The 24,216-nt window shown below is 40.4% G+C and overlaps 1 protein-coding gene and 1 long non-coding RNA gene across 5 annotated transcripts in view; both read left to right on the forward strand.

The window, feature by feature from the left end:
• The window catches only part of LOC117581678 (CUGBP Elav-like family member 2), a 95,802-nt gene extending 75,703 nt beyond the window's left edge, over positions 1 to 20,099 (forward strand). For all 3 annotated transcript variants that reach the window (XM_034269051.1, XM_034269052.1, XM_034269053.1), the window contains 5 exons: positions 5,036 to 5,217; positions 5,284 to 5,581; positions 5,643 to 5,852; positions 12,864 to 13,013; positions 19,493 to 20,099. In XM_034269051.1, the coding sequence (XP_034124942.1) occupies positions 5,036 to 5,217; positions 5,284 to 5,581; positions 5,643 to 5,852; positions 12,864 to 13,013; positions 19,493 to 19,764 (1,112 nt within the window). In that variant the 3' untranslated portion in view covers positions 19,765 to 20,099. The remainder of the gene's footprint in view (positions 1 to 5,035; positions 5,218 to 5,283; positions 5,582 to 5,642; positions 5,853 to 12,863; positions 13,014 to 19,492) is intronic.
• A 2,418-nt stretch (positions 20,100 to 22,517) lies between these two features.
• On the forward strand, positions 22,518 to 23,616 carry LOC117581916. Of its 2 annotated transcripts, none has more exons than XR_004573690.1 (2): positions 22,518 to 22,568; positions 22,648 to 23,616. It is a non-coding gene; the product is annotated as an uncharacterized LOC117581916 (long non-coding RNA). The 2 variants fall into 2 exon arrangements; XR_004573689.1 differs by having other exon boundaries at positions 22,539 to 22,568; positions 22,628 to 23,616.
• Positions 23,617 to 24,216: the final 600 nt, after the last annotated feature.

Consider the following 24,216-nt stretch of genomic DNA (forward strand, 5'->3'; position numbering starts at 1 on the left):
CTTCATTGGCAGATCTATGCCGCATGAAATGTCCCCTATATATTCCCCTATTATTATCCTTGCTAAGCCCTTTGGGTGCTGCATGTCCTTTTGGGCATTTTCAATAAGGGGAAATTGCATTTAGTTGGCAGAACTTTCCTTTCTCATCCGGGTGTGTGTCTTGTTGTTGGCTTATTTTGCGTTTTGCTGTGTGGCTTTGCAGAAGAGAGGGAGACCATGGTGCTCCTGGTGTGGTCATTGCCGCAGCGCTTGATTAGATTTTGCCACTCACTATCAGCCTCCCTCTATACCCTCTTGTTCTGACCATTCCACATGTGCGGTGATGAAAACAACCGCAGCACCCAGAAAACAACGAAAACGAGCGAGAGTTCGTTCTACATGGGGCGATAGCGGGAGAGTTACATTATTTTTGAGAAAATTTGTTAAATATGCCAAACACGCAGCGATGCATGCAAAGTGGTGGCGGCTGAGGGCAACCAGGTGGAGAAGTGATTAGGTGGCAGATGAAGGCAGAGGGAGTGGTGGAGAGGGAGAGGCCATCCAACCAAGGCAAGTCCATCCATCCGTGGCATTGCGTACGCGCCTGCTCATATTTGTGACATACATTAGCTAAGTGTGAGAGTGGTGGTAGCCGGGGAGTGAAATATGAGTGAGTGCGGGGAGCAGCAGGGAGAAATATGAGTGAGAGCGGGGTGCAGGTGAATTAAGATGTGCGAGTGATATGGTGGCAAACATGACCCGTTTTAATGCACTTTGCTTTGTCAGTTAATTTTATTTTTTTTTACAAGCTTAGGTAAGAGCATGTTCGGATGGGATTGAAAATTTAATAGTTATCCATGTAAAATGATATAAAAAACAAATATATAAACAATGCAAACTAAAAATTAAATATTAAATAATAGACATAATAAAGACATAATTATAGCCAGAAGTCCTCTCTGCAATTAACCTTTGATCTGTTTGAATGTTTAGATTAGTTGTGCCTTCCTAGCGTAGGGTATCCCTTAGTAGATTACTGTACTTCTTCTCCTATCCGCTGACTAGGATGAGTGAAGAGGAAGGTACAGTATAGAACGCATTTCCCCGAACGTTGACTTCGATGTCATGGCTTGTTCGTTCGCTGTGCATTTGGTTTCGGTTTGGAGTTCGACGTTTGCGCTGGGTGGTGGTCCTTTTTCTGGTCCAGCTGCGGCCCTGGTTTGGGGCTGGAGTGATAGCCTCCTGGCCGCTGGGTTACGTTGAGTTGCATGCAAAAATGGCTAGCGACGGAGGAGGCAACAAAAAAGATGAAAAAAAAGAGTCGTGAACATGTGGATGGGTGGATGTAGGTTGCTGGCAGAAGTGGCCCGCACTTTAGTCGCTCCTCGCACTTCCCTCCCCTCTTTGGCTGCTTTATATTTTCAAATTAAAGTCGAAAGCGTGGCAACACTTAATGTGCGCCACTAGAAGCAGATTAGTTGCATTACCTTCCCCATATCCGGCTCACTGACTCCTCCAGTTTCCATTCAGCTTCCGGCATCTTGCATCCAACGGACTGACTACCTCTTGGAAACCCAGTGGATGCATATTTATGGTGGTAGAAAGAGCTAGTACGCTCACGGCTGGGACTGGACTCTCGACTCCTGGCAATATTAATAATTTAAAACTAACTAACGGACTTAAAGGCTTTCCTAAAAGTTTTCCCCGCCAGCCTTAGTGAAGGAATTCAACTTTAAATTGAATGGCGCTCAAGATGTGAGAGGGACTGGATCTGGTAGTTAAAAAATAAAAGAGTTATTCCTTGAGAGAATTTAGTGAAAGAAATGTTAGTGAATATTCTAAAAAATATTCTTTATGGACTAACACTTAATGGGGATTATAGATAGTAGATGTTGAGTGGAAGAGTAGGGTTGTGACTTAAATTGGAGGAAAATGCAAAAGAAATTAACAAAGTTAAAATCGTCGACTACTCAGATTAAATGGGGAATTTTTTCTCTCGAAATATAAAGACTCAAAGTGTTTAGGATTTAAATCTGAAGTCTTAATACTATTAAGTCTCTTAAGACTATGGCTGATCCATAAAATATAAGAAATAAACCTGAAGAAAAGCTGAACAAGTTCTCTGCATTTACCGATAATTTGAAGCTGCTGCCTTCTAGAAGATATGATTATTTTAGCTACTGATTACGCACACAATTTCTTTGAATTCTTTGTATATAAATACAACTTAACAAGAAGCATCTTTATATAGAGCACTGTTTCAACCAATTAAGATACATACATATGTACATGACAGTCTTACTGCTACGAACCGAAGGAGCATTGAAGAAGCTCATTCAATTTGTAGATGATCTGAACTGATGAGGTCACACCACAGCGTCAGACAGCCAAAGTCTTCACAGTTGATGGAAAAGTCGTCCTGTTTGTTTTTCTTACTTTGAGGTTATATTTGTACTTTTTTCGAATGGATACAGTGAGGGTTTCGAAACGGTCCAAAGTATTGGCATTCAGCCACCACACACAACCCAGCTGAGCATCGAATTCAATGAATTTTTAAATTCCCTTTCTGTTGATGGAGGGATAGAGATAGAGAGGAGGAAACTGGCAGTGGGACTCAAATGGCTGATGCGGCTGCCGCGTCTGCTGACTGTGCGCAATTTCTGCTGCGGGGATTATGATAATATAGCTCAAGTGCAGTTAGTTGATGCCTGTTCCCGTTGCAGTTTGCGATAATCATAATAATAATAACTGTGCTCTGCTGTGGGCGGTTGCTGCTTCTTCTTTGTGGGTGTAGCGCCACTGCAGGCGTCGGTTTTGCATTTGAGAACGCTCCAGGATGATGATGATGATGCAGCAGCAGCAACAGCAGCACTCGGAATGGCAATTGGATAGCGGGAGCACGTTGAGAGTGCTTGGCATGGTAGCTGCATTGCAGCACATTGATGCTTGAAAATGTGGCAAGTGCTGCAGTGTGGCGAGGGGTGTTGCCATCATTAGGAATCCCGTCTTTTCCCATTAAGCTGAATTTCAACATTTCTTGTGGTTACTCCAAGAGAATATAAAAACCATTTCACAATCCGCCTCAAATCAACATAATTTTAAAGTGTGCAAAATATAAATTTAATATTTTTGCGAGTCAATGACCAGAAATGGCTACTAAAAATCAATTTTTAACCATAAGCAGCTTAATTATAATTTTAATTGATATCCAAAAACAGATTTTCCGGCGCCACGAATGAACTGTGTGTGCAGGGGGTGCAGCGGATGGGTTCAAAATGCACATAAAACACATAATTTGCAGTTTGCTAAAAATTTCACGTTTATTGAAGCGATAAAATAAAAATAGTTCCAAACAATGACATTTTAGGCGATGTTTTTTCGGTTGATATTGCCTGAAAATGCAGTAGAAATTACCACAAAAAATAATTGGTCTGCTTATCTATGTGGGCAAGAGAGAGAGACAGACGAGAATAAGCTGGAATTATGGGACGAAAAGAATGAAAACATAATTTGTATTTCTGTTCAAATTTATCAGGATCTCTTGTTCCATTGTTATTTTCCCTTTACACTGAGCAACGCAAATAACAGAATTTTAGGTGTGTGTGTGTGTTACGAAATTCGAGATCAAAACGGACAAACCAAAAACTCGCAGCTAACTTTCAAGCCACTGCAAAACCTTTTCTCTTGCCATGCCAAATGTTTACACAACACAAAGCAGGTACCGAAATTTGCCTCTCACTCCCACACAGCAACACCAAGCAGAGTGCATATACACATGTACATATGTTGTTACTTGCATGATCCACTCTGGGGTGGGATAGGTTCTCTCTCAAGAAGCACACTCTCTTCTAGACGAGTGCGAAAACAGAAAGCAATGCCTCTCTGTCTTGCACTTGTGAACACCCAAGCTTACCAGCGACCACAGCCAGAGTTCCTATCGCTTCTTCGCTTCTATGATCTCCGCTACTCTCTTAGTACCCAATACTCTCTCCCGCCAACTCATACTTGCGTACAGAAAAGGTGCGAAGACAAGGCGGAAATTAAGCACTTTTAGCAGAAAATCAACCAAGCAGAATATCTTGAATTCAGGCAAAAACAAATACACTAAGAATAATCTTAAGATACGAGGCGTACATTTGTACTTTATTTGAATGTATCTACTCTTCCACACACCAACTATTGGATTTTTTATTAATGGAAAATAATGTGGAAAATCCATTCTATAAACCTGTATGAATATTTTCATCCTTCAGTGTACCATTTGACCATCATTATTACTGCTAAAAAAAAAATGCACATAGGGTTTCAAAATTCATACAATTCATACATTTGTGCGTTGTTCATTCAAGTTACTTCAACATTTTAAGCCCTCCCTTAATCGCTGGCACTTTAAAATGTGTTTAAGCCAATTGATTTCCAATTTAGTTTAGTAAATAGATAGAAAACCCATTGAACCAAACCGATCAACCCGCACAAAACAACATTCTGGCGCTAATAAAAAAAAAACATTCACAACCAATTGCACATTCGATACCAATTAATTTGTGTAGTGCGCGTTTTGCGTGTTTGTGCAAATAAATTAGTAGAGCCCGACCCCCTCGTTGCCTGTAGAGACCTTTGCTAGTATGCGTCTGGGGCAGGAGAGAGAGCGCAAATATTTGGCGAAATGTTAAATGCCTGCCAATTACATAGTTATCGAGTCCAGACAAGTCTAGTGCATTCCATTTTGAGAGAGAGAGTTTTAATTTATGTAAAATTAATTGAGCATTGAAAATGGTAAAATTAACTAAGCCTGGCCAAGCACAGAGCCACCAGAAATAGAGATAATCACCCGCCCAGACCTAGACCTAGACCCCAGCCCAGACACCAGACACCAGACCCCAGCCCGAACCGAACCACTGGCCCTAGCCCACTCGACTGTGGGCAAGGTGAGCCTGGTTATTGGATTACCTTTTGATGCGGTTAAGGCAAGATTTTTTCACGGAGCGATTAATTTACCAAGGCCAAGGTCTAGTACAGATTACTAACTATATTTTCTTGTTGTATCTTGTTACAGAACGCAAACTGTTTGTCGGCATGCTAAACAAAAAGTTGAACGAGAACGACGTGCGTAAACTATTTGAGGTCCACGGCAACATTGAGGAGTGCACGGTATTGAGAGATCAGAACGGACAGAGCAAGGGTTGTGCCTTTGTCACATTCGCCACCAAACACGCTGCCATTTCGGCCATTAAAGTGGTAAGTTATATGTTGCATAAAATGTTGCTATCAAATCTTAAAATTTCCTTTTCTTCCCCCCTGCAGACTCTAAGCCAAAATAAAATCATGGAGGGCTGCACTTCGCCTCTGGTCGTCAAGTTTGCCGATACCCAAAAGGAAAAGGAACAAAAGAAGATACAGCAAATCCAAGCGAATCTGTGGAATTTGGCCAGTAATATCAATATACCGCTAGGACAGGCGGCTCAGAGTGTCTCCACACCGATACTGCCAAACCCACCGCAACAACAATCGCCAGTGCTGGGCGCCGATGCCCTAACACCGGCCTCTATTCAACTGTTGCAACAGTTGCAGGCCGTAGGACTGCAACAGCAGCTGCTGCAAGGTAAGCAGAGTGGCCATTTGCATGTGACTATTAAGCAATATTCTCCTTTTCTTATATGCAGCCCTCACTGGCCTGAATGCCCAGCAAAATAATTCAAATCAGGATAGTGCAGCGGCTGCCGCTGCCGCTGGACTCTTGACACCGATGACTGTACAAAATTTGGCGGCCATTGCGGCCATGACGCAGCCAAGTCTAACGAATGCCGCAGCAGCCGCTGCCGCTGCCTCATCGCCGGGCAGTGCACAACTGACAAACACGGCCGCTCTGCTCTGTAAGTTTTGTTACCCAAAAGAGAGTCCTGTTCCTACACTTAAGAGAGAGCATCAAATGCTGCGATTAAGGCAGCAAGTTCCATCTGCTGATGGCGCCGCTCAATTATGAAAGAAGCGTCTCCGCCCGCTCTCTGTGTTGGCCAGAGTTAATAATTCATCAAAGTTGTGCCACATGCCACACATCTACCCACATGCCCATACCCCCAACCCACAACCCACCCTTGGTTCGCTGCTAACTGGAGAGAATTATCTAATTTTCTCTCATTTCCGTAATGAAGTTTTTCTTTTATTTTTGTGCGTCATAGAGAGAGAGGAGAGTCTTTTCCTTCCTTCACAGAGAGACTCTGTCTCTTCTTCTCTCTTTTTGTTTTCCTGTTGCTTTTCTACTTGCCTGTGCTTAGTGTTTTTTCTTTCCTTTTTTTTATCGATTTGTAATTATCTTGTGACCACTCAAACATTTTCGTTGTTGTCGTTGTTATGGGCTGAAATGAGTGGCAAATGGCTAAGAGAATACAAGTCGAGTCCTTCTCTTTTTGGTTACATTTTATTTGCTTTTATGTCGAACCCACTTTTCTTTAAAATTACCAATCAATAAACTTGACAATTTTCATTTATTTTCCTGTCTAATTGTATCCACAACTTGCCACTCGGGAAACCATTTCCTCCCCGTCCAAATTGCTTTTCTATTCCTGGTCTTTGGCTCACTAAATGTGTCATCATTCGACGATCAAAGTGGCCAATTAGCTTAATTTAGTGAAATATCCTTTCAATCCCCTTACTTTACCGATTCCCTTCCCACTTCCCTTGATTTCCATCCATGGCAAGCAAATTATAATCAAGGTAGGGGCCTTGTCAATTTTCATTGAAGCGGAAACTTCAAGGACATCGACTTAAAATAGGCAAAAGTGAATTGCCTTTGCCCGTTTCGATTGACGTCAGCGTCCATCGTAATTATTTAAAAATATTTATTTATAACCCACTAACATATTCCACTAACAAATGTTATTTTAATCTCCATTCCGAATTGTGTGCTACCCAACGATTAATTATTGTGAAATTGGTTTTGGTGTGGATTGTGCAGGCCTCTTGGGCAAAAAGGCCGCTGCCAAGACATCATCATCATCATCATCCTCAGGTGAGAGACGGAAAACCCTTTAAAATTGTTTTTTGCTGGCATTTTATTTTGAGTTCTTACGATTTCTCTTAGTTTTTGTTTTATCAAACTTTTTCTGGCCCGGAAACAAGAGTTTTCATTTTGTCGTTAAAATATAAGTTGTTAGCTTTGATAGTTGAAGTCAACGAAGCATTCGACGTAACGTTCACGTGGCAGCCGTAACGCGTTGTGTTTTAAGTCACCCGCCACAGATGTGGAGGGCAGAGTTGATGGCCGTAAAGCATTGGAGGAGGAGGTTTAGCAGGAGCAGCATCCCATGGAAGAGACCTTACAACATTCAAAATTACAAGTTACACTCTCTTGCGAAATTAACAACACGGAACTTATTGCAGCCAACCAGAGAAGAGTGTTCCCAGCCAGTTGCAACGTTTCTTCTTGGCCTCATTGACTTTTGCGCTTTGGGGCAAACAGTTGTTCAATGGTCTTGTGCAGAACCCGCCGCGCTCCGTTGTCAGTTCTCAAAGCTTGGAAGCGAAGTTGTTTTTTTTTTAGGTTAAGGGTGGCAGCGTGAGTGAGACTTTAGATTGGTAGAAATTAACAGAGTTAGGAATCACGAAGAGGATTTGAAGTTGGGGTTAAAATATCTCTTAAAATAAAAACAAACGAGAAGGGACGTGTGAGACGCTTTTTACGCGTCACAACTTTTATACCCGGCACTCAGTACTACATCTGCACCTTAGCGGTGTTTTGTCAAATTTTAAATTTTTTCTTCATCTGTCATCTACATCTACAACACTTCTCACACCAACACGCTCCCACCCCCGGGACGGGGTGGGTTAAAAGTCGGAAGAGGAATCGCCAAGGGGAGGGCAGAGGCAGGGACCGAGTGAAGCAGAAGCAGAGTGTGAATGAGAGAATGTAAAAAGAACAACAAAAGCTGCGGGACAGGGTGGGTTTAGCCACTGGAAATTAATTTCTCCATTGTGGCTATAATAATGATCCGATCGGATCCCAATTTGGTGATCTGATAGATATGGCCATTTCCTACGGAGTGGCGTTTTTAGTTTTCTTTTATCTTCAAAGTTGTAGAATTGGGAGGTTTTCGCCCTTTTGCGGGGGCGGAAGGGGGCTGGGCTCATTTTTGAAATACACTGGTTTCAGTGTGAGCATATAGCAGTCTGGATGTAAAATTTGGTGGCTCTAGCTCTTATAGTCTCTGAGAACTAGCCGACAAACAAGACGGACAGACAGACATGGCTCTATCGACTCGTCTATTGATGCTGATCAAGAATATATATACTTTATGGGGTCGGAAACGCTTCCTTCTGTGCGTTACATACAACCGTTATTCGCACAAATACAATATACCCTATTTACTCTTTGAGTACCGGGTATAAAAATATTAAAAAATAAAACGAAAAATAGGTCCTGTCCCACGGCCCAAAGGGAATGTCATTGCCTATCTCTAGGCATCTCCTGCGACCCCTGTCCTGCACCACGCACCTCCCTTTCACTTCTTAAATATTTTCTTAGCAAGTTCATTTCAAGTGGATCTTAGTTGGAGGGGAAAAAATAACACCAAAAGGAGGGAGGAAAAGAGCGAAAGAATCCTCGACAAATAAGAAAGAAAATCTGCGGCTGACTTAACCAGAAAAATGCCAAAAATTAAGCGCATTCCCTGCCACACTCTCTGTTGGTCTCTCCCTCTGTGTCTCTGAAAGCTTATAATCTGCTGCGGGACTGCGACTGAGACTGGTGCGGCTTTCCGTAAGCTTTGGCCCTTGTGCACTTGTGCGTGCTCATCGTGTGCCACTTGAACGATTTCCGGGCACTCCATTTAATGAAATATTAAAAATTCTTGCCCCAGTAGATGTACTTGGAGTATTCGAAGGACACTGGACCGTGGACTCTTGGAGGTACTATGGGAGGACATAGCAGGGATGCGCCAATCTCGGCGTCTGCCCCTTTTCTCTTTTACCTCTGGCTACAACCTTCCTCGTAGAAATTTCCCCTTTTTTTCCTTTTGATTTTGGATTTGTTTTGCCAGCTCAGATACATAAACTAAACTACAAAATCGCTTTCCAAGCTGCCACGAGTAACAAAACTTTTTGCACTCACTGTCGGTGTGTGTGTGGCGGCTGCCCCTTGCCTGCCACAAATAAAATGAACAAACAAATTGAGCTCTTTCGATTCTCGGGCAAACCCGTCTAAGTTGGATTTTCGCCTGAAAATTGTTTATGGAAAGGAGCGTATTGGCAGGGAATTGGAAGACTAGCGAAAAACTATTTGTTGTGAGGTATAGGGGGAGGCGAAACAATGGCTCCTCGATACAAATTGCAAGTGATATAACAATGAGGGTAGACGCCAGAAATATTGTATATTGGTGCAGATTAGAATTGGGTAAAGGAAGGTCTTAATTGGGAAGAGATACTAAAGGTTTAATGGCTTGGGAGAGACTCTAAGCTATAATACAAATAATAGACTGGAAATCGGGATAGGATTTGGCATTTGGTGGGTTTTTTCTATCGTTTGGCACATATTGTAATGCTTAGGATGGATTTTGAATGTATAAATTAGAGGTAACAGTTTTGGTACATCAATAACCACCCAATAACACGTTGGCGCTGTTAAAAGAAGTTAGACGGGCACAGTCATTCCAAGATGAAATTATACCTAAATTATTAGAAACTATAAAATATTATAAATTATATTTTCATCTTAGCCCAACATTTCAATGGCCGACGATTTGTGCAGGCTTGTTGCCCTAATTGTAGGCTAAATCGCATGCTAAATTTTAGGCTGCTTTCGGTCTCTCTAATTATGTTATTGTCAGCTCAAACTGCCGTTCACACTCTCTCTAATCTTCATATCCGCGTCACTGCTGACATGTGAGTGTATGCAATCGATTGAGCAGTTTCGCTTAGCTCTAGAAATTTCAATTAATTTGTATTTCCGTGTAAGAATTTTCCACATTCTCCTGCAATGAATTAACCTCTTTCCCAGATAGATTTTCTGTCTTTCTACAGATATTGTTTTCTAAATGTACAAAAATATGCAACTTTTCCCTATTCATATTGTAAATCTACTAACTCATCTGCCTGCTACAACACTCTTGAACACAGCCTGAAGCTGAAGCGCATCCAATTCAAAAAGTTTCTGAATCACTCGCTCTCCACTCACCACTCTTCGACCTCGCTCTTCACTCTTCGACTTCGCTCGCTTTCCCTCCACTCTTCGACCTCTCCCTCCGTCAAGTTGCAACAAAAAACAAAAGCCAGGCCAGCACCGACGACCAACAGGAGGCAACAAACGAAAATCTTAATCAAAGTTTTGTTCAAGTGCAGTAAAGTATGTAGTTTATAATACCAAAACCGGAGAGAACTAAGCACACAGAACCCAGAAACTGTATCAGCCTCGGGCAACACATCGATCCCTAACCAACACAGATCCAGCCCCCAAAAAACTGATTTAGGGTTTCAACACGTTTTTTGAACTCCTTCGTTTTTGTTCTTCCTGCTGGCTGGCTTTCAGTTGCTTTACTTTCGTTTATTTCCCTTTTCAGGAAGTCAGCTCTCCATTACGTTTGTTTATACACTTTTTCGCTTTTTGCACTTCAAAATCATCAACAACAGCAACAACAAAGTACGGTCTGAACAAAAAGTGTGCAAATAGCCTGCAAGTGGCCAGCAAGTAGGAGGAGGTCGACGGCTGAACGGAACCAATTTCTCCAACAGTAAACTAAAAACTTGCAAATACAAAAACAGACAACAACCGGGGGAAAATAGTTGTAGGCATTATTTGGAAAAGCTTCTTTTTGGACTGTTTGATTGTTGTTTTTTTTGTGCGCTCACAGACTCTCCAGCCCGGCCACTCATGTGGATTATTATTGGCCAACTTAGTTAGCCTGGTTGGGTTGGCTTTTGCTGTTTTGCTGTTTGATGAGCTTAAGGCCCCGTCCGGGGCATATTTCAAGCTTTACTTACCGACTTTTTCATTCCACTCGCCCTGCCAAAAACTTTGAACAACAATTAAAACAATTTTCAGCACAAATATGTGCAAAAGTTTACTTCCTCTCTCTGTTTTTGTTGTTTTTTTTTTGTCTACATCTGTCTTTCATTTCAAATTCTTAGAAAAAGTTTTTCGGGTACGTTTTGGGCACGGGGTCTCTCTGTTAAATTACAATTTCTTATCGCAAGTTGCAAGAATTGAGGGCAACACCTTTCTGATATCTGAAGTTTTTCGTTTGCAACTTTTAAATTAATTTTGACAGAAATCTTTTGGGAAAATATTTGACTGGAAATTTACGGGTTTCCATTTTTATATATTGTGGAAAATATGGGCACTTTAATTAGTATAATTGGAATCGCCGCTCGCCGCTCTCTTCGTCCTAGTGAGTGGTTTACTCTCCGCTGCGTACCTGGTATCTTAGTGATGATCTACGTGTGGCTCTGCTCAAAACTTTCAACTGTTGGGAGAATTTATAGCTTAACTTATCTAGATTAAAAAATAGATTTAAAAATGTTACGAGATTTCCAGGATTGTTTGTCTATTTCCTTGAAATTTTATGAAATCTTACCTCAAGATTTTTCTTACTTTTTAAGATATGATTTTTATTGAGTGTAAAGTTAAAGCTTATTTTAGCCTCTCCATTCTTCCATTATATTCTATTTTTTCCAAACCCCTCCGACTGTTAAACTTTCGTCTCAATGTCCTATATTAAAAAACCCTTAAACTATTTTCCGTATTTTCCTTCCCCTCTTTTTCCCTGTTTCTGACAACTATGTATATTTTCACAGTCATAATATTTTCATTATTAGCCAAATGTGGTTTATTGAAATCATCGTAGGGGGTCGCAGTCGTCGCATTGTCGACCAACCGCATTGCTGAAAATTTCCCAATAATACAACACACAAAACAGGACCGTTTACAAAACTCATTAATAACAGCGATCATACACCAGACCATCCATACACAAGCTATAAAGTAAATGTTTGATGGTAGAGCGCGCCGAGGGAAAACCACAAAATTGCATTGCATGACGGCTGCTAATGGCGGAACACGCAACAACAACTAAATAACAAACAACAGGCGTCAAATCGCACATAATCCAAAAACCAGGAAACAAGAGAAACCCCCATATGGAGACAAATTAATTTTAGATTTGTGTGTTTTTTGGGTTTGTTGTTGTTGCACGTGTTTCTCTGTGGCCTGCCTGGGTCTGGGTGTGCGTTTTGTAATATAATCAAATATCTCCATGTCACAGCGTGTAAAATTCAATGACTAATTACGCTCTGATGAAACGCGAAACCAACTAAATTATAATTATGAACTTGTATCAGAAATTTATCAAAAAAAAGGGTTCGAAAAGTTTTTCCATAAATTTGAGATGCTGGAAAAAAGAGAATTCGAATATTTGTGCCGTCTCTTATAAACATAATTTGTAGCCCACAGTTTTAAATCTTTCAATATGGTGAAAGATGTATGCTTGAAGAGTGGAGTAAAACTGTAAGATGTCTTGTGAAAGTCCAACTGTCCTCCTTCTAAGGGTTTAGGAAATTCTTGAAATTATGCTATTTAGTTGTCGATATTTATAATACTTTGTGGCTCAAATCGTACTTAACCAATCTTTGTGTCAGAAGACGCATTATTTGCTGCCTTAAATTTAAGCATCAATCATTGAAACGAACTAGTGGCCAATGAATCAAACTGAAATCAACTCTACAGCTCCCCTTTTCACACACACCCAAAAACCAAACCACACACTGTGCCCCAGCCACATTTATAATTTCGTTATGTAATTTTCGCCAACAAAACAACAACAAAAATCAGCTAAAATACGAATTTACTTTGTCATGATACCAAAACTAAAATGCACTTTCTCTCTCTTTTTCCACAGGGTCCGATCCGAATCCATTGGCATCGGCGTATATGTCAACAGCCGCCGGCTTGCCGCAATTTGGGAGCGCCAGTGCATTGTCCACATCGCCGCTGGCCAGTGTGGCCCTGAGCGCCGCAGCAGCCGCCGCTGCGGGCAAGCAGATTGAAGGTGAGTGTGCTAGTGGGGGAGGGTGGGTTTTGTGGTTTTGGGATTCAGTGCGGGCTGGGTGTGTGAGGGTTGGGTGGAAACTGCGTGGGAATAGGAGGAATAGAAATGTCTAAATGGCTGACATTTTGATAAATGTAACAAATGCCTGAATACTGCCGCTGCTGCCGTTGCGGTTGTGTCAGTCCGATTTGCTCGACGCTTCGCTTCAATGTTACATAAAGCTGGCAGATTGTTCACACTAACTGTGGAGAAGGTATATATAATTAGAGAAGGTATTCGGAGAGTTCTAAGCTTAAACTTGTAACAGAAAAGAAACATCCTTCGATGTATAACTATGTAAGTTTCCTTTTTTTTTATTAAGCGATATTTTTTTTATAGTTCTAAAAAAATTGTGCAACAATTGTTAGAACATTCGCACTTCGTTTTTAGTGCAAATTTTATTTTCTCTTTCGCCGCTGCAGTCGTATTTGTTAACGTTCTGCTGATGCAGCATCAAATGCATTAACCCGCTCATTGCTGTCAGCGTCATTCGTTCGTGATGTGGTTTTTTTTATTTCTCTCTTCACTGTTGTCTGTTCATTGCCCCCCCACCTCTATTCTGTCGTGGACATTTTGTGGATGTGTCTGTCTAATCTACTTAGTTTTAGTTCTGTTCCATTGTTCGTCGTTGGCTTTTTTTTTTTTTTAAGAGCAGCTGCAGTGGAAGATAAAAGATGGAGCAGCGGTGGGAGATGGAGATGGGCTGCAGATGCGGGGCTTATTTTATTGTAAAGAGTCATCCATCAAATGGCTATGCGCCATGCAGTTGGCTGAGAGATATGGGATTTGGAATTCAGTTAAAATTCACGTTGATGGGGATAGAAGAGATACTAATGATGGTGGTGCAAAGGAAGCATATCCTTTGAATAGAATGAAAAAAAAAAATAAATCTTACAAGACATTGGACGTCTCTCCCCTCGCTAACAAATAAAACTGTGTTTAAACCCCCAGCAGCAGCAGCTTCAGGATGCCTTCAACTCTAATTCCTATCCCGTACCCCGTATCCTCTATCCTTTATCTCTATCTATGTATGTATATATCCCACTTACACTCATCTAATCCCACCAATCGAATGCTTTTGCTGACACAAATCCTTCAATGTCATAAGCTCCCAACAGCCAAGAAGCAAATGTTACTTGCACGAGATGGAAAAATCAATAAGATCAATCATCTTGTAGTACATGCATCCTGCTACTCCCCAGCTATCTTCCACACATGTCTAAGATGTGAATTTATGAGCAGAATTTTGGCGGAGCTTAAATTTTTATCAGCTTTTGACACAGTGTAAATATTACACACACATGACACACAATTCCATTAGTCAGACGTCGATGTTGATGTCGGGGAAATATCGAAGGAAATATTGCAGCTCCACACCAGATGTGTGTAGAATGTATCTATCTGTATTTGTATTTTTACATGTATGAGTGCTTTGGCACACATAACATTAAAGTTGCCGGAGCAGCCAAGACTCTGTAGGAGTGGGCAAACAAAAAATGCAACGGAAAATGTTTTGGCATTGCACTTTTTGCTATATTTCCGGTTCCATAAGCAAACAACCCAAACCTTTCACACAGCCTGAGAGCAAGAGAGAGTATCATCATATACATACATATGTATGTAGGTATGTATGTGTGTATGTACGTAGTACGTTTTTGTATTTGGACAAGAGAGAATGTGAGGTATATTTTTGCAGTTGAGTGACTTCTGGATCCTCCTTTTATGCTCCCGTGACTCTCTTCCTACCGTTTGACTCCGCTGCTGATGTGAATCTTTCTCCTCTTTGCTCTGCTGTCCGCCTGCTTTGCCCTGCTGCTGTTGTGACTTATGACGTCGCCGAAAATTCCCACATGACCAACAACAACAAATACACGTCATGAAGGGGTATTGGATTGTTAGTGTGTATGTGTGTGTATGGGGGCGTCTCGGTTCTCGTACAGCAAAATAAATTGCTCGATGCGAAATGTGAGCTGCCATGTTTCCTTCGGTTGGTTAGATTTTGAAAAACTATTCCAGATGACTTGGAGGAGCTTCTTAGAGGGATAGAGAGAGATAGAGAGAGTGGTTGTGTGTGTTGGAATCATGACTATAATTACAGGGGGTGTGGGCAGGGGGATTGCGTATTAATCCAAATGGATATTTTACAACTGACCTCACAGCTTATGGGTGTCAGTGGAACTGTCTAAAATAATTGGAAGATTTTATGGACGTATTTAACTCTTTAATGTGGGGTAAACCCTGCAGTTAAATGTCTAGAGAAAATAGAGCAAAGTATATATGTAGGTGAAATCAGTTTGAAGGGGAAAAAATAGTTGCATATTATTCAAAATTGTATTATATTATTTATATTATAATTGTATTGAATTATTGTTTTCATTTTGGTTATACTAAGTATTTTACCCACAGTTTTACTCTTTACAAACTTAACTTTTAATATGGTCCAGAAAGCGTATCTTATGTAACTGTAAGCTGTAAAAAGTTATCTTTTATTTTGCTTTTATGCAATATCTACATGTTGAATACCCAAATGTATTTTTTTAAGCTATTTGTTAGATTATATATTCCCTCTCTAAGCAGCTTAAATATCCTTTGCACAATGGTTTATATTTATTTATTATCATTTTTCTTGCCGATTTCTATTTTAGGCGGCCCCACTTTTAATATATTCCTCAAATCGAACTCTAGGCGAAAGTGAGAGTAGAAAATATATTTGAGAAATTCTTAAAAATGTCAGATTCGTTTGGAAAAACTGCATCAACAATGTCGGGGTTGGGCGTAAATACATAAATTCTCAACATGTCCAATTTTTTAAACGGCGACAAGCAGCACAACAAGGAGGGAGCAGGGAGATGTACTTGGTATACGGATGTGCAGAGTGAGAGCATAGAAAGGACAGGAAACAACTTATAAGCATGTAGACAAGACAGCCCCGGCCCAGACGACTGGCAGGCAAAATGAAGCAGGAAGCAGAGCAAGGGCTACAGCAAGGAAAAAAATATTACTAAACGGAGCAGCCCACCCAGAACTACATACATATGTGCAGTAAATAAATATAATTCTTTAAAGGAGGAGATCCACAAAAGCTGCAATAGAAGGAGGAGAAGCATTTCGTTGAAGGAGGCTCAGGAGGAAAAGGCTCAGTAGGAGTATTAGGAGGCTATCTCTCTCTCTCTCTCCGAAGAGAGGACGGAAGGAAGGCGGCAACAAATATGACAGTGACAGACGACGGAAATCCCATGGCATGGCATGGCAATGGCATGGCTGGGTGACCCTAAGGCGGCAGCGGTCGTCTCTCCATTCGGATGCAGCACGGATTAAAGTCATGTGCATAAGCCGGAAGTTAGAATATAAAATAACACAGTGAGAGAGGACCCAAGAGAGAAAAAACAGATAGAGAGAGAGATTGTCAGACGGCATAGGAAGTCTAAAGATTTTCGACTTATGCTGATGGTAGAGACTGTGGAACGAGGTGACCTACGACTTGCCAAAATAGAGGAATACATTTCGGAATAATACTACGAGTAACTCCACGAATTTGAATGCCTCTTCCATTTGTTTATATATTTTTCCCTTAATTTCTCTCCGTGTAAAGTCACATATAAGCTCGGATTAAAATCAATAAAGTTCCACCAGATACGACTACGAATAAGGAAACGAAAAACGACGTCTGCAGTAACTGGAACTTTGTAGACTTAGACTATGCCACAGATTCCATTTGGCTCCGCTTCGCTTATGCCCTTGAGAGGGTCACGACAAGACGGTAGACAGCAGCGCCTGTGCTCCGCCTCCACCTGCTTCCTCCTGCAATGTACGCGCGACAGCCAAGAAATGGCGAAAAAATATGTTTCAAAAGGACATAACACTCTGCCGTTTCCCATTGCCCATTGCAACTGAATATCTGTATCTGGGTGTATCAATAGGGCGGGCGGGCTCTGTGGCAGACGACATACAGATATACAGACATTTGCCAAGTCGGATGGCGCATCTGTGCTGAACGGAAAAGGAAAATGCAATATAGGAAATCGCTTTTCGCACTCACAAAAAAATTCAGCAGTCAGACAAAAACAAAACAGAAAGTTTGTTTGTGTGTGTGTAGGGGAAAAGGGAAAATGCCATTGCATACATATATTTATGGTGGTAGGAAAAGTGTAGCGAAAAACATTTCAAGTTTGGCAGTTAACTAAATTTGGGGATAATATTTCTACAGCTAAAGTTTCTGCAAGAACTGCGCAGATCTTCAGACAATTCTCTGCCACTCTGTGTGATTATTTCCCTTAGTTGATGTCTTATTTATTTTGTTTATATTTCTTCAACTTACTAAGCTAAGTAGATATCATTGAAGGTATTAACCTATACTAGAAGCTGCCTCCACCATTTCTGCGTTACTCTCTTCGACGGCCAGCAGTCTTTCATTTGTTGCCTTGGCAACATCTTTACCAATGCCTTTGTGCCCCACCCTTTCATTCGCTCATTCCCTCTTTCGATCTCTTTCATCTAATTATATATCGTTTGAGCTGGGCTGGTGTCGCGCGCTTTGGTGCCACACGTGTCGCCTGTTAGGCGCGTAATTCAATAGATAGAAGAAGTTTTAATTGGACTTTCTTCACTCCTCTCGACGCTCCAGGCAGGACTCACACACGCAGAAGAGACTAAATTAATTGATAGGTGTGCAAAATTACAAAGCAGAGCAAAGCGGCAACAGCAACAGCGTGTCCATAAGTCAATTAATATTAAAATACTGACTGAGTCATCGAGTCCTCAGTGCTGGCTTGCTGGCCCTCAAGGCGTGCCTTAGGAGCCTTAGGAGCGGCTTTCTTCGCCATTCAATTTGTAATCGCATCAGCGTCAGGCAATCTGTCAGCAGTCAGTTTATGTACCTTGAGAGGAGTGCAGAGGAGGCGACTGTGGGTTGTCCAGAGGAGTGCAGCAAGCAGCAGGCCAGCAGTGGGGCAAGCAGGAACAGGGACTGAGGCCATTTGACAAAGTCATATATCAATGTGATATATCAATAGCGCTTCTGGCAAACGATGATGGAGTTGCCTACCAGCCTGCCTGTCCCTAGGCTCAGCACAGACCAGGAGCAGGATTGAGTGGGCGTATGGCGAACATCAACAATCATATCTGATTACTATATGTACATACATACATACATATGTGTGTGCCTCGGATAGGCTGTAGCTGTGGGCTATGGCTCTGGGAAAACATCAAAGTATCTGAAAAGCACTGAAATTGTTGCCATAATCATTATGGATTAATGATAAGCTTGCTGCAACAGGCAGAGAAGGTATCAAAGGCAGACTTAAAGTAGCAGAGAGCTAGGGAATTCGCTGATTATCTTTTCTGTAGAGAATTCTCATAAAACTTAAAAAACTCGGAAAGGTTGGAAGGATCGTCAGGGTCAAGTGTGTGTTGTCTGCTGAGCCGTTAATTCCTTTCATGTAAACCGACTCTTGGCTGGTATGCTTTACATGGTTCACCATCCCCCCTTGTATCTACTATGAGGCTACCGTTATTGTGATTCGTACCTTTCTTTTTTGGTTTTTGTATGTGTTTTTCAGGTTTCAGCCTGAATAAAATTGAAAAACCGCATCATGTCGACGCCCGCCGAATGACGTTTCAAGCGTTTTGCTGTCATTAAAAAGCTTCAGTGAAAAGGGAAAACGAAACTGCTGACGTTGCTTGCTCTCTTTCTGCTCTCAGCACTGCTTTGCCAGCCATCTCACTCTTTCTGTCTCTGCTATGCCACCTCTGCTCTCCCTCTCCGCTTTAGCTGCTGGGAAGGGGTGTATTACTGCTGACTGCTTGCTCATGGGCTACTGACGTTGACAGTAATTTGCACGGAAAGTGCAACCGCAGCATGAGGCGCGCGTGTCCCGTTAATATGTGACAGAGTCAGAGGCAGAAACAGCATCAGCATTAGCGGCAGAGCAGCGACAGCAAAAACGGGAGAGCAAGGGGATGATGATTATTATGATGATGTTGAGCAGAGCCCGGCACGTGCTGCTAAACAAAATGTCACACCCACACACGTAGATGGACAGTTGGCAGAAAGAGAGGGTGGCATTACAGGGTGACTGAGAGGGAAAGAGAGCGAGAGCGAGGTAAAGCCCTTCTAGCACGGGTTGTTAAGAGTGTCCGCATCCGTTTCGGCAATCAGCTGCAAATCCACTCATTCTGCCCCTGCCTGTAGCCTTTATATATGTAATTTCAGCCTTTGTCTGCTCCAACATTCAGTCTCAATTTTGAGGTCTAATGGGCGGGTGATTTTGTTTATTAATTACCTATTGCAAGGTGCAAACAGAAGTAGATAAAAATATGAGCTAATTAGACAATTATAAATAGGAAAACGTTTCTAGTTGGGAGCGTGGAGCTTGTAGCTCCCTTAAAAACTATTACAACTGAAGACTAATTTTCTTTATTTAATTGCCTTCTCTTTACAGGCCCAGAGGGATGCAACTTATTCATTTACCATCTGCCGCAGGAATTCACCGATACGGATCTGGCCTCGACATTCCTGCCCTTTGGCAATGTCATATCGGCCAAGGTGTTTATCGATAAGCAGACCAGTCTATCAAAGTGCTTTGGCTTTGTCTCGTTCGATAATCCAGACTCGGCCCAGGTGGCCATCAAGGCCATGAATGGTTTCCAGGTGGGCACAAAGCGCTTGAAGGTGCAGCTCAAGAAGCCTAAGGATGCCTCCAAGCCTTACTAGACAGGGCGCAACGAAGCAACGGAATATCGGTAGTACACCTCCGATAATCTACAAGGAGAAGTAACAAAAGAAAATAAAAGTAGAAATCAAGCAAGCAAAAATGAGATACAAAAGATTTGTCAAATGGATTAGTCACTGAATGATGAGAGTTTCCCGTGTAGAGCGCGCGCATCGCAAGTATACCGATAAAGAGATGCAAATGCCAACGTTGTACGTATAATAAATAATAATAATCTTAAAATCAAAAAAAAAAACAACATGAAATCCGTGCCAAATAGAGACAGCAAGAAAAACACTTAAATTTTAAGCACGTTGAATGTTTGAAGTAGAATCGATAAAAACAAAACAACAAAAAAACTGAAAACAAACCCAAGAAAATATTACTATTAGTCTTTAGTTGTAGTTTACTTTCTGTTAAAGTACTCTTACGCCCCTCACAAGACCCTCACCCACATCTAATACGACTCTTTTTTCTATTTTTTTTTTTTGAAATGTCGTACGAGTTGGTTAAACCAAAACTTTTTTTATTAAACTTAAAATATTTTGTACACATTTTGATCATGACAAAACATTAAGCAAACCACACAAAAATTCAACAAAAAAAAAAGGATAAATACACACACGATCTGTTCAGAGTGTTAGTTTGTAAGTTATTTTGATATTTCCGATACACTTTTTAATTATGCGCAGTTTATTATCTGTTTTGATTTGTTCTTTGATTATGTTTCAAGTCACAATGAAGTTCTTTAATATAATAAATATATGCCCATTAAATGGTATATACATATATATTAGTTGTGGTTACAAGTTACTTGTTTTGTTCAATGGATTATATATAATATACAATCTATACGCTGCCGCGTATAATTAGCTTTTACTTCTCTGATTTGTTATCACCCCAAAACTCCATAACTAACTCACTTTTTATTTATACTGAAAAAAACAAATTGTTTTTGTTACCCTAACAACTCATTATTATTACTATTCCTATTACTTATAATTAATCAACCACTTACGCTTCTGAGTGTTAAATATGCGAATTGTATCGAAAGAAAATACTAAAAAAAAAAAAATGAAATTTAAAAAAAAAGGAGAAAATTTTGTTTTGTATGTTGGAGTACCACATTATTTATGGAGTTTATACATTATTATTTTTGATATTCTTTTATATATTTTTTTCTCAGCAGCATCTCTGGTATTACAAACACACATATATAAATATATCATTTTTGTATGAAACTGTCTGTGTTTTAGTAACAAAGTTATATTTTTCCTTGCTTTCTGTTTGTGCACATCTTATGAAGTATATTTTAGTGCGTAATGTAGCCATACTTTTCTGTATCTAAAATATCACACAAAAATACACAGACACATTGTCAAACACTCACGTTTGTAACACGCAACACACGCACACACACACCTGCATACATATCTAAATAAAGTTTTGTTTCTGTTTCGAATGCACAAGAAAAATATCAACAAACGAGAAGGGACGTGTGAGACGCTTCTTACGCGTCACAACTTTTATACCCGGCACTCAGGACTACATCTAGCTGTAGAAGACATCGCGAACCACTAGATATTGTTCACATTACAGAACACGTAGTAAAAAGCCTACTAAATAAAATGCATCAAAAATATTGGATCAGTTAATCGTATTTTCCAATTTATGAGATATTTAAAACAGCAACTTTTAACCCACTCCGTCCTCCAGCTTATTTTTGTTTCTTTTTTTTTTTTGTGTGCGGTCACTGCCTCTGCCGCGAGTCTGCAGTATGTGGGTCTAGGGAAGGGCGGCGAGCTAACGGAGCGTGTTGGTGTGAGAAGTGTTGTAGATGTAGATGACAGTTGAAGAAAAAATTTAAAATTTGACAAAACACCGCTAAGGTGCAGATGTAGTACTGAGTGCCGGGTATAAAAGTTGTGAAGCGTAAAAAGCGTCTCACACGTCCCTTCTCGTTTGTTTTTAACTTAAAGTTATAATTTCCAATTTAAGGATCTGTTCCGTGTTGGAAAAAAGTCTTCTTTGTGAGCTAAAGTGTATACTGGAACGGACCTTCACATGTTTTTTGCGTGGATTATTTATACCCGGTACTCGAAGAGTACATAGGGTTTCTTGATCAGAATCAAGTCTGTCTGTCCGTCAGTCCGCCTGTCTGTCCGTCTTTATGAGCGTCTGGATATCAGAGACTATAAAAGTTACAGCAACCAAATGTTGCATCAAGACAGCTGTAATATCACCCTGTTACAAGTGTGTTTTGAAATTGCGGCCCGCCCCTTCCGCCCCGACAAGAGCGAATATCTCCTACAGCCACAATTTTGAAGATATAAGAAGCAATAAACGCAGTTCCGTAGAGAAGTGACATCTTTTAGATTAGATGGATCATTATTATAGCCGGAATGAAGAAATTATATTTCAGTGGCTACCCCCACCACGTCCAGCAGCTTTGGTTATGCTTGTCTGTGGCTGTCATTCTTTCTCGCTTGCACACTCGTTCGCTTGAAGTGTGCTAAGATGTAAAATGTAAAGCTCGAAATAAACCCCTAAGGTACAGATATACTAACGAAGCGTCTCACAAACATTCCTATTCGTTCTTATTATTATTTTAGTAAGTCGCTCCTGCTAGTTGGTCTGTTACACATGAAAGTGTACATGTACATAAAAATGTATAATCGTTAAAATTTATAAAATTTACCTGCAAACACTAATGTTTGTTTTATTTTTGTAACCCACAGATGCGACCTTCTTTTTCTTTTGGAGGCGAGGCAAAGTCATGTTGTTATTGCTGCCCGACAGTTAAAAAGTGAGCCATAAAATATATACATATACATATGTATGTTTAATAATTATAATATTTTATAGATTATCTCTCCTTTTTTTAGATGTATGAAAATCGTTTTTAAATCACGCATAGGTACCCAAATAATTGTAAATATTCTGCGCTTAAAGTCTCTGAATCGTGAAGAAGCTGCCTAACCGAGTGGTGTTGTATATACAAATTACCAAAAACTGTAAATCGAAAAACTGTACACAAGAAACCAAAATGATAAACTCTGTAACATAGAATCTGGTAAAAGGGGAAATCTAAAAATATTGTAAAATAGACAGCTGCCATTTTATGAGTATGCTTGTAAAGCACACCCATTTTATAAAGTAAAATTAAAATTAAGCACAAAGAAAACCTTCAAGTGTGTAGGCAATTATGTTTGCAATTCGTTTTCCCACTTTGTTGTAGTTGAACACAAAAAAGCATTGACAAATCAGACAGCGAATGAGATTAGAAAAGCGCAAAAACTTATTTCAAAATAACTATTCTCTTCATAGATGTATGTATTTTGTAAGGATTTTGTCAAAACGTGCGCGTTGTGCATTTATACAAAACTATCTGGATGTGGCTTTAAATTAAAATGAATTTCACTGCAAACACTTATATTCACCACTAGGATTAAAACTTTAATTACGACGACATGTTCTTTGTGTGTGTGTGTAAATGTAATTAATAATTAGCCGCTAAGTGTAATTTTTTAGAGAAACAAAGCAAGGCTGTGTGTTCTGATTAGATGTTAAGCGAATTCAAACCCCCAAAAATCCCCTAAAAATGTTAAATCAGTTGGGAAAATAATTGTAATTAAACTTTTGGTGAGTGGCGAATAATTGGTGATGCGATATTAAGTCAAGAAAATAGCGAGAACGTAATACTAGTGATAAAAAGCAGTAAGTTAAGTGAGGGAATTATATATGTATACATTTAATATACCCCAAACAGACACTCAAACTCACTCACCCACAACACATCCAAAGCATCTAAAACCAGAATAAGTAAATCAATAAAAGGTGTCATGATTTTTATACAAAAAAAAAAACAACAAAAAACTAAATTTTTTGGCATAAACTTACATGTGCGCCCCGCACCGAACTGACTGACGATTTGGGGATAATTTATCAAAAAATGTCTTGCACCAAAAACCTTGGTGGGCGGATGGCAAAAAGTTTCGCGCAGTGAAGTCGGAAGAGCGAAAATAAAATAGAAGGAAAAACACAGAATGTTGATGAGCGAGAGAGAGCGGGTAACTAAAGAAAACTTCAACAATAAACGAAATATTTTGCTAAACTTGCGATTTGCATATGAGAAACTTTATGGCAATTGTGGAGGCGGGGTGCCGGGTGCGGGTGCGTCATGTGGCATGCTGCATGGGTGGCAAAGTCTGTTGTGAAGCCAAGGAGGATGCCCGGGCAGGACGTGTAAACAAATTTAGCAACTACGTGACGCAGCAACTTTGTTCCGGTCTCGTCCTGCCCCAGCCCCTTTCAGGCATTGCATAATCCAAATCCAAGTCTTAACGCAAGATTTATTCTCCCATTTAAATCATGCGTGGAAAAGTTGTTGCCTCTGATGCCGTCGACAGCAAAAGGCATTGGGCTGCAAATCCAAGGCAGGAGGCAGAAGAGGT

The sequence above is a fragment of the Drosophila guanche genome, unplaced genomic scaffold (assembly GCF_900245975.1).
Source record: "Drosophila guanche unplaced genomic scaffold, DGUA_6, whole genome shotgun sequence".
Lineage (NCBI taxonomy): Eukaryota > Metazoa > Arthropoda > Insecta > Diptera > Drosophilidae > Drosophila > Drosophila guanche.